Here is a 19566-nt window from a genome sequence, read left to right on the forward strand (position 1 = left end):
GAATCAACCAGAGGTGCGTAGAGTAGCCAAAAATGGTACTCAAGTAAGAGTAGTTTTACTTCAAAAATAATATTACTCAAGTAAAAGTAAAAAGTAGTCATCAAAGAAATCACTCAAATACAAGTAAAAAAGTATTTGCTGAAAACTCAACTCAAGTCAACATGATGTCAGATTTTATTTTTATTTTTTTAAACAAGGTCATCACATCAGACAGACAAAAAGATCAAATTCGGTGCTAATGCTGGCATATTTAAATCATCAAATAAAAAATAACTTTTTGAGCTTGTTGTGTTTTAACTAAAGCAGGCATGCGCAATGAGCGGTCTCTAGAAAGACACATTGAAGAGCCGTTCAGAAGACTCGATTCGTTCGTGAACGTCACATGACTAGTGTCCGCCAAAATGCTTCCCTCACAGTCAATCAAGCGTGCGGCGCTTACCTGAAAATACGGAAAATCTAATGTATGAATGGGACGGCGGGTAACGACTCTAATGAAGCCCAAAAGAGCGGAGTACGAGTAGCGTTACTTCATCACACATCTACTCAAGTAAAAGTCAAAAGTATTTTGGGGTGAAACTACCCTTAGAAGTACAGTACATTTTTTCAAAATGTTACTCAAGTAACAGAGTTATTACGGTACTACCCACCTCTGGAATCAACATCATAATGATGTCATTCTTTTTCTGCTCACTAACTTGAACTAAAAACCGACATGAGCATTTAAACATTCATTTTGACTAACTGCCTGTTGTTAGCATTAAGCCTGTGCTAACTCAAAAGCAACTTTTTTGCTAACCTACATTGTTAGCTTAGCTTCAATCGCGATGACGCTATCAAAATGATGGTAAATAGCACATGTGTAGAAAATTGTACACGTGATGTCGTATTTTCTACTGGACAACTGGGAATTTATTTTGATACCCGAGTTGAGAGAACTTTTCAGCAAGGAACGGCAAGAAATATTAATTATTATAAGGACGTTAACGTCCGCTAGCAGGTTGTTTTAGAATCTACACAATTACGTAGCATACACAATTCAAAGTCCTGTCCTTTACAACACATTATTTGCCGTAATTGTTCGGTTATACGAGCAAAGAGTATATGTGATTTGTTTTGTGTTTGTTTTTGCAATAACAACAAAAGCACATCAACAGAACTAAAGTGGTAATTAGGAGTTTCCGAGTGGTAAGGTCCACCTTTCCCATAGCACGCTCGCGTGTCGCTGCCGCCACGTAAACATCCTGGAACTTCGTCTTGGTTTTCTCCCGACGACTGCCAGCGAGTTCTGGATCCTGATCTTGGATGCTGGATCAAAGTCTGCGACAGTCTGCTGGATATCACCGACAAAATGGAATATTTGGACGGAACAACTTTGTGTTTGGACAAACTTAGGCTGGAAGAAATCAAGAAGAAGACTTACACTGTTTCTACAATCTAAAACTGTCAAATACAGTTGGTGTATAAAGCTAGACATAATTTACTGCCGGGCAATACTGAAAATACGTTTTCAGAGAGGCAGTAAAAAAAAGTATAGGGAAGAAGAAGTGCTTTCATTGAAAACTATTTTTTATTATATTTACTATACATACCTACTATTTATTGTGTAACTTAAGTTTACGCTTCTTCCTACTCCTTTTCGAACATGTATGTGTAAATGTCGAGCTCAAACTTTATGTTGCTTTAATGTTGTTTGATATCTTTTGTATATTTTGTCTTTGCACGTGTTCTTTTGTAATCAGTCTGTCTTTTTCTTTATATACATGTTTGAAATAAAATTTGGGGGGGTGGGGGGGGGAATCCGGTAACATGCAAGTGAAGTTTCCCTTAAGGCAGAATTTACCTGCTCGGTGACCTCCTGTTGCGGGAACCTTGCATTCAAGTTTTTTTTGGAGCTGCGCCACGTCGTACCAGACAAACTATTCATGTTTAATAGGGCGACATAAAAAGGGCAGGGTTCTTATCAGCAGACTTGTGATTTGGGGAAATGTGCAGGTGAGGAAATGTGAGAAGTTGGCGTCATCCTTCACCTCACTTTCCAAGTGGACTTTGTTTTTTAACCCATTCACTACCATTGACGGCTATAGACGTCAAAAATTCATTTGAACTATTTCTATTAGTTTTTTTTTTCCACTTTTGTTAACAATAGTATGAAAACCTAGATTTGTTTATTCTACATTTAGAACAGATTTAACAATTTTGATTAATTGTGAGTTAACTAGTGAAGTCATGCGATTAATTACGATTAAAATTTTTAATCGCCTGACGCCCCCAATTTTTAGTAATCTTTTCTCTCTTTTTTCAATCGCGTCAGGCGATTAATTTTTTTTTAATTGTAATTGTATGACTTCAATTAACTCACGATTAATCACAAATTTTATATCTGTTCTAAATGTACAATAATTTTTTTCTAGGTTTTCGTACTCTTGTGAACAAAAGTGGGAAAAAATGTTAAACTAATAGAAATAGTTCAAAGGATTTTTTGTCGTCTATAGCCGTCAATGCCAGTGAATGAGTTAATAAGCTCATGCTAACGCCGCACCCTCAAAATTGCTCGCTAACACTACTTGAGGCTTGTTCTCTTTATTGTGGACAAAGAAGTGGCGTTTTTATTGGGGAGTGTTAAACAGGATCTCCTTGGCACAGGACACTTAAAATAAAAATCATATCATTGTTTGGTTTTTACCCCCAAAATTTATATCATTTTCAAAACAAACAACCCGTAATCATCATCATTATATTCAGCGAAATTATATAGCAATGTTGTATATTATTTTCTCACTTCATATTCAGGTATGTTTTATTGATAGATATATACTGAATTTAGAAAATGAAAGAATTTGAATGCACCGCATCCTGCAGAAAACATGTATTCAATTTTTGTCAATTATAAAATTATTGTGCTTTTTTTTTTTAAGACATAAAGAGCCAAATAGCAGTAATGTCCAATGGTATACGTACTTGTATAGTATTTTCTTACTTATTTTTAACTATAAATATTTTTATCAGGAAATTTGCTCTAATTGAATTAAAAATAATTGTAAAAAGTATTGTAGTATTTTTTTTTTTTGTACTAAAAATGTGGAAGACGTCCTCATAACATTTGGCGGGGGTAAAAGTTGATAAAAATAAGACTTTCTAATGAAGCGATTAATCGTGATTAATCAGAATTCCAAGATGTGATTAATCTGAAAAAAAAATTGAATAAAATAAATAAATAAATAATTAAATAAATAAATAAAAAATGTAATCTTTTAACAGCTCTAGTTCCAGCTCTAGCACAATCATGAAATGAAAGCCGTCTATTTTAGTTTAATCGCATGGTTTTCAAAAGTATAAATACCAAATCTTACTTGCAGCAAAACTACGTAAGACCTCGGAAGCACATTTTGACTTGAATTTTAAAAAAAAATAAATTGTCGTAACTGCTGTTGCATTTGGCCGTCAGAGAAGGCTGCCGCATGGACAACGTGGAGAAGAACATCGGCTGCAGGAAGTACGCCTTCAACATGTTGCAGCTGATGGTTTTCCCAAAGTTTTATCGGCCGCCCGAGGGCTCGTACGGAAAAGTGGACACTTGACCGCTTCCTGTCTTTGTTGATGATTTGCCGCCTGCTTGTTCACTGATAAGGTACAATCCGGTCCAGACATCCCATGAGCAGCTCCATTTGTCATTTTGTAATATTGTGCTACAAATATTTATTTTTTTCTACATTGACCCGTTTTGTACAAAATGTCTTTTCTTGCATTGAGCAAATAAAACCGTCTTTCCATTTGCTTGTCATGTCCTTATAAGTCGGAATCTCTCCTCATTAAAATGAATGGAAATGCCGTTAACCGATCCAACGCTGCCCCAAAAAATTTTTATTAATGTGTTTTAATAAGAAAAATAACACGCCATAGCATTGTGAAACAGTAATAACATAAATAGAATGCAAAAAAAGTTAAATGAATTGTGCATCATGATTTCATGCTTGAATTCACCTTTGCCACCAGGGGGCAGTGTAATGTATACATTTATACACAGAGCAACTACTTAGTGAGTTACAGAAATAGTCGTTTCTCCACAGAGGATAAAGAATATATGCCTATGAGTATTGTGTGTCTACATGTGTAACTCGAATTATTATTTGCATATTTGACTTTGGGGTGAAATTTCAGAATGAAGCAGTGAACTTAATTTGACCTTTTATAAACTTTTGAACGCACCCATCCAACTGTTCAACACAAAGTGCTAAATGACACAAATGCTTGAGACATGAACGGTCCGATACACAACACAGTGAGATGTCAACAAGTCATCTTCATCATGCTGTTCACATTTGGATTCCGTGGCACGCTTTTATCAAAATACGCAGAGGCGCAAACAATTCCAGACATATTTCATTTACGAAAAGCTGCTTTGTAACATTCGGGAGACTTGAGCCTGCACGCGCCGATGCAAACACTTGGCACGATGCGACCGATAACAGACGGATACGGGAGGAGTACAAAGAAACATTTACCAGAAGCCTCCCACCGATGAGGGTTGATGGAGTTTTTGTTTTTGTTTTTTTTGTGAACATTACCCGTGTCACATTCAGCAGGTTTACAACCAGTGAGGTACGGTGAACCCCCTCCATATCGCGCTTCCACTTTCACGTCGCATGCTTTACATTTAATGGAACGTTGATGCTAATTTCTGTTAGCCTGTCAGTGGCGTTTCACATATGTTAGCATGAAGCTAGCAGACGTTTGATAGCATATGGTTTGGTTGAGAATTGTGGTCTTTATTGAGGTGATTGTAGTTACAACGGAATAAAAACAAAAAAATGCTTTTTAAAAACTACAGCTTATGCTTATGAAACTAATTAGTAAAAATATCTTGTTTTCGTATTTACTTTCGGGGTTCATTTCAAATGTATATGTTAGCATAAAGCTAGCAGACGTTTGTTAGCATATGGTTTGGTTGAGAATGGTGGTCTTTACCGAGGTGATTGTAGTTACAACTGAATCAAAACAAAAAAATGTTTTTTTAAAAATGACAGCTTAAGTTTATAAAGCTAATTAGTGAAAATGTCATATTCATATTTATTTTCTGGGTTCATTTCAAATGTGTTTTTTTTGGGGGGATACAGAGGAACGAAGGACAAACTGGTATGAGAATTGGAGTTTCTATTATTATGTATTTGTTTTATCTAGCACTCTACAAACTCTATTTAATCAAAAATAATAATAATAAAAAAAATAACCTAAAAAAAGTATATTCACACAAAAAACTAATTTAAGGGATATTTTTACTCTTTTAGCCATTTTCAGCAGTAAAAAGTTTGTTTTATAGGAAATAGGTAACGACCAATCACGGCTCACCTGTTTTCTGGATTTGGTCAGCAAACTGAGCCATGATTGGTCATTACCCGCTTCCTCAGCACAGGTGATGTCATCTTCAATTGACGGTTAGTGCCAAAATTAGTTTTTAAAGGTTTTCATTATTCGTGAAAAATAATGAAGTTACCTCATTAATGATAGAGAAAATATCTTTTTACTGTTGAAAATGACTCAATGAGTCAAGTATCCCTTTAAAGCTAAAAAAAAATAATAATATTCCGTTTTGTTTTATGTGTCAGTTTTACAGTAAACGTGTTTTAGTGCAAATTTTCAGGCATTGTGATTCGTGGGTGGGCGGGTCTGATCGTCATTATACATTCAGCATATTTTCACTTTACATTCCATTCATTTCTTTTTGGCAATTAGCATATTTTGGTCCAACAACATTCGTTCCAGTTGTGCTTTTAGCATATTTTGGTACTTCCTGTACATTCATGGATGTTTAGCAATGAATTAGCTTTTGGTCACGGTCAAATATTTGCTAGCATTGACACACCCAGCGATACGTCGCAACCTCACATTAAAAACATTTCTTTCATATTCAGCTACAAGATGTTATTTAGAATGACCACAAAAAAAAAAAACACAATCTCAAATTATTCACATGTATATATACAGTATTTAGGTGCACACGTAGTTGGACAATGACAGTTGTTTTGTTTATGATTTTTGATGAAATAGTTGGATTGAATAAAAGCAAACTATCAGAATGATGGGAGGAAGTTGTGCGGAAAAAAATAAGTTACCAATTTAAAAAAAAAAAAAAAAAAAGGAAAATAAAAAATAACTTGTTTTTTGTGTTCTGTGGTAACATTATCAAATATTCTTGTAAATTGTAACTTTTTTTTTATTCTCATAACGTTAAGGTTTCTTTCTTGTCAATGACTTTATTATTCATAACATTACAGCTTTTTTTTTGTAAAGACACATGACACTATTCTTCACACATTGCGGTATTTCTCTTGAAAATCCCCATTTTGTTTTTAACTGTGAGTTCTTTATAATAATAATATAATATAATAATAATAATATGTATATATATATATATATAATATAATAACATTACGTTATTTCTTGTGTTTTTTCCTTGTAAGTTGTTCTTTTTTTTGCAACTTTAATTTCATATTTTATTATTCTTGTAAGATACCACATTAAGATTTTTCTCTTGACTTTATAATTTATTACTTGTTACGTTAAGATTTTCTGATCATTTTTTTTTCTTGCAAGTTACTTTTTGTTGCGACGTTACGACTTCATATGAATTGTTTTATTTTTTTAATTCCAACCTCAATGTCGGAATGGAAATTATTATTCTCATAAATTCCAACTTTATTCCCTGTTCTTTCTTGGATTTGTTAAAACTTTTCGTAACATTAATATTTTCTCTTTGAGAATTTTTTTCCCTCATAAAATCTGTATTTTATTGTTGGAAAAGTATGATTTTGTTCTCGTCGTATCATTTTTTTTATTTTAAAATTCTGTTGTTTTTTTTCTTGTATATTACAACTTTTACTTGTAGCATTAGCACTATTATCATAAAATGACTCTAAAATATAGTAATAAAATGATTATATTCAATTGACATGAAAATTTATTTCTTGTAAATTATGACTAACCTCGTCATTTAAAATTCTTCCTTGTAACGTTTAGATGAACTTTTCTTGAATGTAATGTTAAGATTTGGTCTAAAAAAAAATTCTTGTCAAATTACGACTTCATGGTTGCAAAGTGCAACTTTTTTTTTTTTTTGCATTACTACTTTTATCTATTAATTTCTGGTTTAGGATTAGGATTCTTCTTGTAACTTTATTTTTTTTGTCAACTTCATTGGGTTGGCCAAATTTCTCTTTTTTTTCTGATTGGTTGAACTTATCCTTATTTGGAAAGAATATTTCCCTTGGTAACGAATGGAAACTGAAATAATCCATTACATCTTTCATATCATAATATCATCGTGTTGATACAAATAATGTGCTGATTGTGGTTCCGTCATTGTCCAAAAAGGTGTGGACCTCAAATGTAAATATAAAGACATTTTAGTTTCTATACAATAGATTACAGATTTGTACATTTGATCGGCATTTATTGAGCCATCGCTTGCAGGAGGGTTTTTAGTCTGTCCAGAAAAGTGGTGACATTCCCGAGCGAGTGCGCCTCGCATGGCGGACAGCTGACCTGCAACTCGGGGGGGGGGGGGGGGGGGGAAGAAGCACGATTTAAGTTCGCTGAACATCCGGTAAATTGTGTACGGGACTCACAGCGTTGCCTTCGCGATCCAGATGGTCCTTGAAATTGTGGATGCAGGCGACGTCATCGTTGTCCATGTCAACTTCCTCTTCGTCGATGACCATCGCCAGCTCCACAAGGAAACACTTGAGGGACGACGGATGACAATCGGCCTGCGGGAGAGAGCAACGCCATAGACGGACGGGATCGACAAATGGTCCCCTCGAAAATTCGGAGTGGATTCAGTAGAAATAAATTGACTTCCATGAAATAACGCTCATTAAATGATGTTGTTTTTGTCAAATTATGACTTTTGGCTTTTTCCTTTAAAATCTTTTTTTTCAATGGTGTCATTGACGGGAGACGCGCACCGGAGCGGCATGCTAATCGCGACCCGGCATTGTGATGGCTGTTGGATTGGGAAAGAGAAAAAAAACATGTTTTTAAAAATGACTAACCTCTCCAACATGTGTTTTCCATCCCAAAAAATGGACAAATATGTGAATCTGCAAGTGCCTGTAAATTTATTTTAACTGCTGGTATTCCTAATTTTCTTTCATTTCAGCTTTATTCATGGAACTTTCTTATTTGATTCTCCTGACTTTTTATTTTTTTTGCAACAGTATGACTTTTCTCTTGACATTCGTGTATATGTATATATATATATATATATTAGTGCTGTCAAAGTTAAAGCGTTAACTGATTAATTTACCACAAAAAAATCATAAATTAATGCAGATTAATCGCACTTTTAATTTTGACCGTAGATGATCTTTTAGCGTGACAGCGTTTAAGGTAGCACATGTTGTGTTTGAGCAATAAATATAATTACATGCATTAACGTAAAGCATTTAATGAATTTTTGCGTATCACATTTAAAATATTTGTTCATGTCAAAAATATTGGGGGCTTTTTTTTTTTTTCATTTTAAATCATGCAAGTAATTAACGGATTAGAAAAAGAAGAAAATGCTGAAGACGTCCTCATGACATGACATTAATTTTTTTTTTTATTAAAAAAAGGCTTTTTTTATTAAGCGATTAATCATGATTAATCAACATTCTAAAATGTGATTAATCTGGTTACTAAATTTAATTGTTTGACAACTCTAATATATATATATATATATATATATATATATAGTAGTCGTAGCATTTGACTTACTTGAATATCGTTCATGGATGGTGCGTACAACATTGCGCTGGAATTCTGAAAGGGCAAAGATGAGTAACATTTTGATTTGTCTTCATGGGATGAAAAAAAGAAAAACATTGCGAAGCGCTAAAAGCAAAGAAGCGACTTGTATACCTTTTTCTCACCTCAATGAAGGGCGTCAGGCCGCTCAAGCACTGCTGCAGGTCTCGAGACTCGCGTACGGACAGCGCACACGAAGCCGAACTCAGGAAGCTGCCGAAGGAACAATGGAGACCCGCGTTTTAGTTACAAACGTGCTTGTGTTGCGTCATATGCCATCAAAATGACAAGTCTGGCACTTTCACGAGGGCGTATTGAAAATTGGCTTTTTATTTGATTGTATGCAAATTGTTGTGTTTGTGTCAAATAAACAACCAAGTCAACCTTGGCCCAAATCCCCCAATGTCTTAAAGCGAACAGTTCCACACTTCCGTCCAATGAATGTAATAGTGGTGCAAATTTACACATGGATGACCTAATCGGCTAAGCTTAGTGAAGATCCAGAGCCTCTTTCAAGTGGTAGCTGGACAAACGTATATCGCAGTTTGTCGTCCGCGTCCCCACCACACCATGGCATGATTTTTTTTTTTTTTAATGATTGTTTACGGGGCTTTTACATTCTACAAATTCAGGTGCAGCATGTTTAAAAGAAGAGAGAAAGAGGCAGAGAAGGTCCCCTGCAAAGTTGTAGTAGCCTAATAGCCGTTGCCACAGTATAGAGAACTTATTTATCCCTGTGAGTAATGCCCTGCATGGTTTGGTGTTTAAATATACAATTTGATTCACAGTAACGTCAATGCTAATTTCTGTGAGCCCGTCAATGGCACTTTGCATTAGATGTTAGCATTAAGCTAGCGAACTTTTGTTATTATGGTTTGCAATAGATTTTTTTTATATGGTCTCTCTAGATTGCATTTGGCTCTGGGACATATTACTGAGCAGAGGGCACTACCTTACTTTTTTTTTTTTTTTTAAACTTTATTGTTTCTGAAGCATGTTGCATTCAAATGTCTTATGTTTGATTTATATTCATGTACAAACCTTTCTTTCAGCTGCGGGTGCTTTTAAAGTGCTTTCTAAATAAAAGCGAGTTGAGACAATTGAGTCGCATCCCCCGCGGTTGCAACGCCCCTGCTAACAAGTCAAAAGCCAAAAGGTAAGCAGAGCTGCAGTGCCACAAATTCACATTAGCTTTTGGTAAACAGCACATATGGCACTTGATTCCCGGGTGAAGTTGTCAGCACGGTCGCATTGGGGGTGTTTCGTGATTTTATTCTTGTGGTGTTGGGACTTTTTCTTGTTGTATTGACAAAAAAAAAAATAAGAATCTTGAAAATTATGACTTTGTTTTTGTAGAATATTTTGGCATTTTTCTAATACTGTATTTTTTTTTTCATTTGGCAATTTTATGGTGTGAAGTTGGGGAATGTAATAAATAGTTCCTAAGGAGCTGAATGTTTTGAAATTGGAATCAGTGAAAAAAATATTGCTTTGTTTGGGAATTTTATTGTGAAAATTTAGGGATATGAGATGAGCTGAAAATTTTGGAATTTTGATCGGACGATAAATGTGGAAAAAGGAGATGGATGTATAAATTGGGGAATAAGGGCGTTTTGGAATGTTATAAAATTGTTTCTAAAATGATCAGAATGTGCCGTAAATGTTGGGTTGCAATGATCTGCATCCCATAATGAGGAAGAATCAAAAGTAAATGTGTCAAATATTTCTCCATCCGTGAATGACTAAAAATCACATTTGCAATAAAAAAAAGATTCGATTAAGTCACTTTGGAGAGGTGAAAATATTGAAACCGTAATGATTTGAATGAGTGGCGCCGCCACGTGATGATGCTTGTTTTGCACGGGAACCAAAAAGCAATCCGACACCGCTGTCGTCGTACCTCAGCACAAATACAGAAAGCCACCACACCTGAGTTGTGCGTCTGTCCCTGCACAGGTGTGGGCACAGCCGCAGCCGCGTGCCTGTCTGGAAACAACACGGACGGGTTAGTGCATGTTCGGCGCGTCCACGCATCGCTGATTCCGAAGACGTAAATCCAACGCGTAATTGACACAAATGAATACCTCGCCATTCTTTCCCACACGTTTGTCCTTTTTTCTTACGCAACAATACTCCGAGCATGACTCATATAATGATGGTGACTTCTTGATTGACACCATGAGATATATATTTATTCTAACAAGTTTATTGTTGATTGCAGCTGTGATGAGTGACACGAGTTATTTTTACTGTTTCGACGGCATAAACGTCAAAAGTTCATTTGAACTGTTTCTATTAGTTTAACATTTGTTTCCACTTTTGTTAACAGTATAATAAATACATAAGTTAATAACTAATAAATAAGTAAAATTAGTGATTTATCGTGAGTTAACTAGAGAAGTAATGCGATTAATTACAATTAAAAAAATTAATCGCCTGACAAGATGATTATTAAAAATTAGGCGATTCATTTTTATTTTTACTTCAATAGTTAACTCACGATTAATCACAAATTTTATATCTGCTCTAAATGTACAATAAAAAAATCTAGGTTTTCATGCTCTTGAAAAAATGTTAAACTAATAGAAAAAGTTAAAAAAAAAAAATTACGTTTATAACCGTCAATGGCAGTGAATGATGATGCAATCCAAACACAATAATAATCTTTCCCAATCTTATAATGTCTTTAATATGGAAAAATATGTAGCACTCTATACAATCATAACTATAGAGAATGTACCTGGTGTACCCGCCTTGGACACTAGAGGCAGTATAATACTGTACAGTCTTGCAGATACAAACGAAGAAGAATAGACTTCTTCTTCTACTGTGACTCAGTAAGCTCTTGTAGTATTAGCCGTTTTTTGTAGAGGATACAGGATATATAATCGACATCCCAAATGACAAATTTCATCTTTTTTCAAAAATGTCTACTTTAGTTCAGTCCACACGTGTGGGTGTCATTTTTACAAATTATTGACCAATGGAAAGTGTTGAAAATGGCTTGCTCTCTTTGATGGTTGAACGAAGGTTTCTGCTGAAAAGTGGCCATTTTAGAAGTACAATTTGTGTCGCTTTGATGCTAAACGTGAACATGTCAATGGTGTTTTACATTGTTTGTTTGCATTAAGCTAAGCTGACTTTCTACAAGGCAAAGGTATATTGTTTTCATTTCTGAGGAGGTGATGAAACCGGATAGGCGACGCACACTCCAGTTGCCGTTTACAGATGTATGTTTATCTAAGGGCTGTCATCAGATTTATTTTTGGCGTTGTGAAAGTACATATTAGGTCGAAGGGCGTCCATGTTGCTTTGTATATTGTTAGCTTAAATGGTTGTGCGTGTGCCAACTTTCGCCTTGACTATTTTGAATTGCGGGTAACTTTCACTTTACTCCAAATTGCCAGACAGCTTCGGTGATTCTATTTCAAATATCAGTTTGAGCCAATGCTGTTTACTCTGACAATGGACACGCTTCCTGAACGACTTCCTCAAGTCGACCGATGGGAGGAAACGCCATCTGAAAGATCTCCCAGATTGTTTTTGCATGTTGACTTGGAGGACATATTTTGTTTGGCGATGTGTCTCATGCCTTGCATAAATGAGCTTCCTCTTTGAAGTCAATTGGTTCCAATTAACTTTTTTTTGTTCTCTCTCTCTTCTTCTTGGTAAGCAGATTTGGTAACATGAGGAGCACACGGGTTGGTCTGTTCTAAAAAAATAGCTCACTAACTTACTAAGAAGAATTAAAACAGAAGGAAAATGTTATTTATTTATTTATTTATTTATTTATTAACATGGTACAAGTTTATTGCGTATCAAATATTTCATATTTTGTTTAGAAAGTGGTTTGGAGAATGAATGAATGAAATTGTGTTCATTCAAAAAAACATTTTTATTTACCCAAATATATAAGGACATTCAAAGTAACTCTCGTTTTTGTTTTTTGTTTTTGGTAACTACTATACTACAATAGTTAATGTAATGTTCTTTGTTATAAAGAAAATAAGGACGCTTGACTGTGCTGTTCGGTTGCCGTTTATTCTGCCATCATCTCGTCTTCATGGCATACAGTATTTTTATAAGAACCACAATTCCCAACATCCTTAGCGTCCCCGCATAGACTACGGTAAGTGACGAGGGTCACAACACAGTTTGCATTCTGAATACGACAGTTTAGTCAGGTTTAATATTCTGATTAGGTGTTTTTGTTGTGTTTTTACAGCTACTGTACTTTTATTTTCAAAGCAACATTATTATTTTTATGTTTGAGGTAAAAAGAATGTCTAGGAATTAAAAGATCAAATTAAGAAAACCATCAATTGTGTTAAATTGTTCTTTTGGAGAATCATCAACGCGCATTAGTGAGTGGGGATTTGGGGGTACAGAACCCCCAAAAAATTGGGAACTGAACCACTACTCGACACTAATTGAGAAGTGTAATTTGGCAGCTTGGTGATGAAGTGCTGCTTACTTGAATGAAAACCCAATCCATCTTTTGGAACGTGTAATACAAATTATGTAGGGTAATATTCACGCAGTTATGTTCTGTTTTTTTTTACTGCACAAATACGAGGAGGTCTCGTTTAAATATTAGAGTTGCAATACTTTTGTTGCATGCAGAAGTAAAACTTTAAAAATAATAATTTAAAAAAGGGCAATAAAAGCGATCATTTTAGATGTCAAAAAGCTTTTGTAGCTCTCGTGTTTTCTTTTCTGTTGTCCAATCCCTGCCCTTGAATGATTGGCATGACGTGTGTCCCTAATGACTGTAATTAAATGCTAATAATCTACTAGATGGCAATTAACTTGAGTATGCACTTGTCCTGACATTGAGTTTGGCGGAGATTTTTTTTTTTTATTATTATGTAAATATGTGCCTTGGATCAATAAAGGAATTGGGAAACACTACACTAGAACATCGAGCTGCCGGCCCCAGCCAATCAAAATGAGTTGATTGTCCCACGGTCAAATAAAAATGTTATCGTCATATTTAGCGCTTAATTAGACCTCAGCCCACCCAAGTGTCAAACCTCTTTAACTGACGTCCAGACTCCAGAGAAAGTGCACAGGGCGGCGATAATACAACTCGAAAGTGAAACTTTGACGGACTCTCCTGTCGTCGCGCTTAAAAGGCCACAACGGGCTGGAATGCAAAATCCCGCGTTGGCAGCGCACGCGTGCTTCACGCGGTTAACCGAGCCGTGCCACCCAGCAGCACACGACGCGCGTCATCATTACGCACGACTTGCGTGGCTTTTCGATCGCGAAACGACGCGCACGCGCAAACGCATCCGTTGGGAGAAGAACGACAATGGTCAAAATCAACTTACACGAGTCGTCTGAAGGGCGACGAGCAAGCGCGCCGTCATGAAGCCGCCGAGTGCGCGCGCCCCGCTGGTGTGGCGGAGGTGCAGTCCACGGGTCACCGCAACATGCCGCGACAAGTGGACTGCTGCGGGGACGGGGAAGGAGGATTCCTTCCTTACGTGCGTGCGTAGTCTCTTGTCAGCGGTTGAAAAGTCAACGACACGCGCTGCGCGGACATTCCCCAAGAAATAAAGTTACTTATTACACGCACATGCACAGTGTGAAGTGAACGCCTCTGATTCGTCACCTGATAGTGAGGGGGAGGGGGAGAGCGAGGGGGGTGCGAGCGAGAGGGAGGCTATACTCTACTAGTACTGCAATGTTTATATGACGACAGGACGTCTATTAGAACATCTGAACTTTATTTGGGCTACGGAAATGACATGAAAAGTGGCAGGTAGGTATCATCAGTGGGTATAAAAACTAACCTGTCTGACGTCACGACGGTCTAAACCCAGCACACGCTCCCTACACTGCTGACTCATATTTTGATTAACATGAATTTATATGTGATTGGTGAATTCGCAGGGTGTGCACACTTCAGCAAACACTTTTTATTTCCCCTCCTAAAGATTGTTGTTTTTTCATGTTAGAGGTTAAAGGTCACATTAACAAAAGGTTGTTTTATCAGCACAAAATCTTAGCATTTGAACAGGGGTGTGTAGACTTTTTATATTCACTTTATGTGTTATGTATATATTATCGTTTGTTGTTCTGATTTGATGTGTGCATGTGCAATTTAACTCTTAACTCTTTCTAGTTTAACATTTTTCCCACTTTTGTTAACAAAAGTATAAAAAAAGAGTTTTTTGTATTAGAACAGATATAAAATTTGTGATTAATCGTGAGTTAACTAGTGGTCATGTGATTAATTACGTTTAAAAATTATTTTTGCCCGACGCCCCTAATTTTTTCTTTAAAAAAACATTAAAAACTGAAAATATATATTTTTTAAAGACAAAGTTATTAAAAATTAGGGGCATCAGTGAATAAAATTTGTAATCGTAATTAATCGCATGACTTCACAAGTTAGCTCACGATTAATCAAATTTTATATCTGTTCTAAAAGTACAAAAAAAAAAATCGACGTTTTTATACTCTTGTTAACAAAAATGGAAAAAAAAATGTTAAACTATTAAAAATAGTTAAAATCAATTTTTGACGTCCATAGCTGTCAATGGCAGTGAATGAGTTAATGTTGTGTTTGTTCCAGAAAAAAAAGAGGTTCGTTTCTGTGATAATTATTTTATTGTGGCATGTAACATATTTGACAGCGAAGTCAATAAAAAATGTTTCATAAGTTTGAGGCAGGTCACAAAACCGCCACCAGACTTTGCAATAAAACCTTGTCCCATTTCAGACTTTGGCGGCTCCGTCTAATTTAAGAGCGGCCATTCCTTCTTCGCCCTCATCTTCCTCTTCCTCCTCCTCTTCATCGTCATCTTCCTCCTCATCGTCATCATCATCATAATCGTCGTCGTCGTCGTCGTAGTTGCGTCCTCCGCCTCCGGACGCGACGTTCTTCCAGTAGGCGTCGTAGCCAGAAGCGCCGTAATCGTCGTCGTCGTCGTCAGCGCCAGCCTGGCGCCCGAATTTCAACGTGCGAGCTGCGACGGACGAGGGGCGAACACACACGCGCGCACACGGGGTGATGGTCATGTGACACATTGGCACGCTGAGACGTTTGAGGGGACTCACTGGACATGCTGAGGTCTTTGGTCTCTTGGGTCTCGTGGCCACACTTGGGACATGGCGGCGCCTTCCCCTTCTCCTGCTTGAACACTTTGCTCTTGGCGTGGTCGTCGCAGTAGCACGCCTGGGAGGACGACAGGGTCTTTTAAATGCCACCTCGTGGTAATTAAAAATGCCATCTTGGAAAAAATTGGATTCGTATTCATGTCAAAGCCAAAAAGTAAACATTGAAGTGTTGTTTTTAGCATTAGCCGATGACGTGTACTTCCGATAAGTGACACATTGAAATATTTTGGTAAAGTACAATGCCTGCTGTTTTTTTTTTATTTATTTTTTTATTCCCATGCTCATACATGGGCGAGTTGTCGTCATGGTAATAAAAGTCAGATTACAACGAGAAAAACCGGCCTCCTGAAAACAGGCTAATTTTACACCTTGGGACTAGATCAAGAGAGGCCAAACTTGTTTGGGATTTTTAAACTGCAATTCAGCCCTCACCATTCATAGATGATTATAGTGATTATTTGTTTTTTAATAAGACATCTACGAACATCTGCATTTACGTTGGAAAACAATGATTAACTTTTTGCCAATTTTCTGACATGATACAAACCAAACCAGGAACTGATTTTTTTTTGTTATTAAATATTATTAAATAATGTGACACCTTGTTTTTTTTAAATGAACAGATGGAAATTTAAAAAATGTATTTTTCTAATTTAAAAAAATCTGGTTCAATGAAAAAAAAATCCAAATGAATCAATCATTAAACTAATCATTAGTTGCAGCCCTAATTTCAACAAATGTGACCTTTGGGCCATACTTTGCCCACCACAGGTCTATAAAGAGTGTTAGGTATGCAGAAATTCTACATCTTTTGGTGTATTTTGACCAACACGTTATTAAGACACCTGGAAAATGTTTTAAATTGTACCAAAAATGCACATTAGAACTTGTGTTCACAGGTAAGCAGAGCTGCGTACCCACCTTACAGCGCAGGCACGAGTGCTGGCCCAGTCTGTTGCAGGAAACGCCTACATTGGAATGAAGGGTAGGAACAAAAATGAAAAATAAGTTCAGGTTACACACGCAGCAATCCACCTGAATATTAACCAAGACGCTAGTGACTCACATTTGTATGTTTCGGCTTGAAGGATTTGGCAGCTGGCCTGATGCTCAAATTGATCATCCTCGCACAGGAAGTTTTGGCAGAAGGAGCAGCGGAAAATACGGCCACCTGTTGAAGGAATGAGGGGAGTGAAAGGGCGACGTGACCTGATGGAGGTCAGCTGATTATTTATTTATTTTTTGTGGTGTTGGTGGTGGGGGGGGGGGGGGTCTCACCGTGATCCCACACGCCGCGTTCACACTCAATGCAGTCGGCTTCAGTCAGAGGACACATGCAGGCGTGAGTGCTGAGGCATTTCCTGCTGTGGCACACCCAAGCTTCACAGAAGTCGCATACTGCCCCCTAGTGGCCACAGAGGTGATTTGCGTGACAAAAACAAGTCGAGTGCAGGTTAACATGGACGCAAAACATTAGTACAAAAGAACGCGGTTCGATTCAAAGTATTGCTTTAATTCTGTTTTCACCTTGATAGTAATGCTTTATTTTAATTGAAACAGCCGCAAAGGTATTCATTTGACAATATTAACCGTTTTATACGGTACTATTTTTTTTTGTAAAACTACATTGCCTTTTTCTTCTTAAATGTTACTATAAATTAACTTATTTTTTTGTAAATCCCAAATTTCCTCTCATAAAATGAACACTATTTGAAGACTTTTTTTTCTAGGAAATTGCTTATTTCATTTTTTTTTTTTAGAAATGTACTCAGAAGCAAAGTTTGTTTTCTCAGATCTTTTCTTAAAAAAATCTGACTATTCTACTTTATTCTACTATACTTTTTTCAAACTTTTTCTACACTTTCTTACAAATGTTTTTATGTATCTTACGATCGCAAATGTTCTATTTGTGACATTAACCATTTTTCCTGTAAATCCCATCTTTAGAGACCGTCCTATATTGTTCTCCTAACACTTAAACAAAAAAAGTAGAGTAGACACTCGACCTTATCTTTACATAATGCAAAATGGGCCAATGACATTAGCATTAGCATTGACGTTGTGGTACAAACTTTTAAATAAATACTCGCAAATAAAATTGTATCGGAGGCATATTTTTTCCTGTAAATTTCATTTCAATTCCGAATTGTACGATCTCATCATGGAACGTTCAGACTTTGGATATAGGACTGAATGTAAAAATAATTATCAATTAATTACTTTAGTGAGAGTGTTACAACATTTGCTTCCAACTTACCACCATGCCCATGCCGGTGCTGTAAATCCCAGGGTGTTTGACGACACAGTCTGAAGTCTTCATGCACTTGGTTTTGCCTTGAGAAAAAAAAAACGAAAACATTTTTTTAACCCACATATCAGAACACAACAAAAGAGAAATATTTTGCCGAACTGCACTCACCACATTGTGCACACGTAGGAAGTTTCTGCACGACATTGCAAAAGTAACAGAACGCTCTGTTCTTCTGTTTTCTAGGGAAAACAAACAAGGTTAGCGCTCCGTCGACCCTAACAGCATTGCTGATTGAAATGCTCACCTCTGGCATTTATCACAATCCTGCATAGGAGGGAGAAACAAGGCATTAGTGGGCTGTGACACTTGAAATGGACAAAATGAGCCACCGTGGCGTCTCACCATGTTGACATTGCAAGGATGTTTAGCCAAGTCCACCAGGTCCCGGTTGGCTCGGCTCTGTTTCTCTCGTTCCTTACGATTCTCCGCCTTTTTCCGGGCCCCCGTCTTCTTTTTGGGCATTTTGGCACTCAAAAGAAAAGTAACCTTCACCAGAACGCACACCAAGCATTAAAGTGACGCTATGATAATGAACTAGACACATGTGAAGGCTTTAAATGACTCGTCTAGTATCAATACTTGTCACATATATGAAATAGTTAATGAAGATCGTCAGGAAAATGTCAATTAAAAGTTTGAAGTGGTCTAGCGGAACGATATCGCTAGTTGCTAGCCACTAACGTTACGATAAATGACATACGTAAGTAAGATTAATTTACTTTACGACTTTCACTTTTGAAGTCAAGAGTACGTTGTCAAGTAGTTAATTTAACTGTTGTGGCGGTTACATCTAGGTGTCATTTTGAATGAAAAGACCAACACGTTAATTTTTACTTTACCGAAAAGGATGAGCAAGTCCGCCGTTCCGTCCGGAAAATGTAATCGGGTGGAAAGCAAGACCCTAGCGTTGGTTAGTTCCGCGTTGGACGCGGAAGCCAGACAGAAATTGTTTTTCTTTTCTTTTCTTTTTTTTGTACTTAACCGAAAGATAGGCGATTCAACTGGTCCGTCTAAAAAATGTCCACACAAAAACAAAAATAGACAATATGTATTGTATATTTTATTTAGTAAAGCATGACCACTCGTCGTACACTGATTTGGTCACTTTCTGTGGGACTAGTCAGAACCAATTCTACATTTATTTTGTAATTGCCCTGTATCATCAAAATTTTGCATGGATTTTGAAAAACATGTTTAAAAAAAATTGGACATATCATTGCAATTGGTCTAAAATATATATTTACAAGTTTTGCAAATGATAAGAAGTCTTTGTCCTTTGTGTTCAATCTTATGTTGTTATTATTTGGCAAATTTTATTTACACAAAATAAGAATTTCCAAATT

At 36.5% G+C, this 19566-nt stretch overlaps 3 protein-coding genes across 4 annotated transcripts in view; 1 reads left to right on the top strand and 2 right to left on the bottom strand.

The window, feature by feature from the left end:
- inpp4b (inositol polyphosphate-4-phosphatase type II B) overlaps positions 1–3771 on the top strand; it is a 144188-nt gene extending 140417 nt beyond the window's left edge. The window contains exon 22 of one of the 2 annotated variants that reach the window (XM_077571762.1): positions 3446–3771. In XM_077571762.1, coding sequence (XP_077427888.1) covers positions 3446–3578 — 133 coding nt within the window. In that variant the 3' untranslated portion in view covers positions 3579–3771. The remainder of the gene's footprint in view (positions 1–3445) is intronic. The other variant, XM_077571761.1, reaches the window with a different exon arrangement.
- A 69-nt stretch (positions 3772–3840) lies between these two features.
- il15 (interleukin 15) lies at positions 3841–14374 on the bottom strand. The gene is made up of 6 exons (XM_077571773.1): positions 14118–14374; positions 10685–10770; positions 8910–8997; positions 8755–8799; positions 7623–7763; positions 3841–7539 (listed from the first exon to the last, which is right to left on the bottom strand). Exons 1-6 carry the CDS (start codon positions 14154–14156, stop codon positions 7447–7449), a joined length of 492 nt encoding a protein of 163 aa, XP_077427899.1. The 5' UTR covers positions 14157–14374; the 3' UTR covers positions 3841–7446.
- Positions 14375–15383: 1009 nt separating this feature from the next.
- Positions 15384–18703, bottom strand: znf330 (zinc finger protein 330). The gene is made up of 9 exons (XM_077571772.1): positions 18566–18703; positions 18468–18487; positions 18332–18402; positions 18170–18246; positions 17191–17317; positions 16979–17083; positions 16834–16880; positions 15853–15970; positions 15384–15761 (listed from the first exon to the last, which is right to left on the bottom strand). The coding sequence occupies exons 1-9, from the start codon at positions 18683–18685 to the stop codon at positions 15511–15513; spliced, it is 936 nt and encodes a 311-aa protein (XP_077427898.1). The 5' UTR covers positions 18686–18703; the 3' UTR covers positions 15384–15510.
- Between the last annotated feature and the right edge of the window lie 863 nt (positions 18704–19566).

Source organism: Vanacampus margaritifer, chromosome 7 (assembly GCF_051991255.1).
Source record: "Vanacampus margaritifer isolate UIUO_Vmar chromosome 7, RoL_Vmar_1.0, whole genome shotgun sequence".
Classification (NCBI taxonomy): Eukaryota; Metazoa; Chordata; class Actinopteri; order Syngnathiformes; family Syngnathidae; genus Vanacampus; species Vanacampus margaritifer.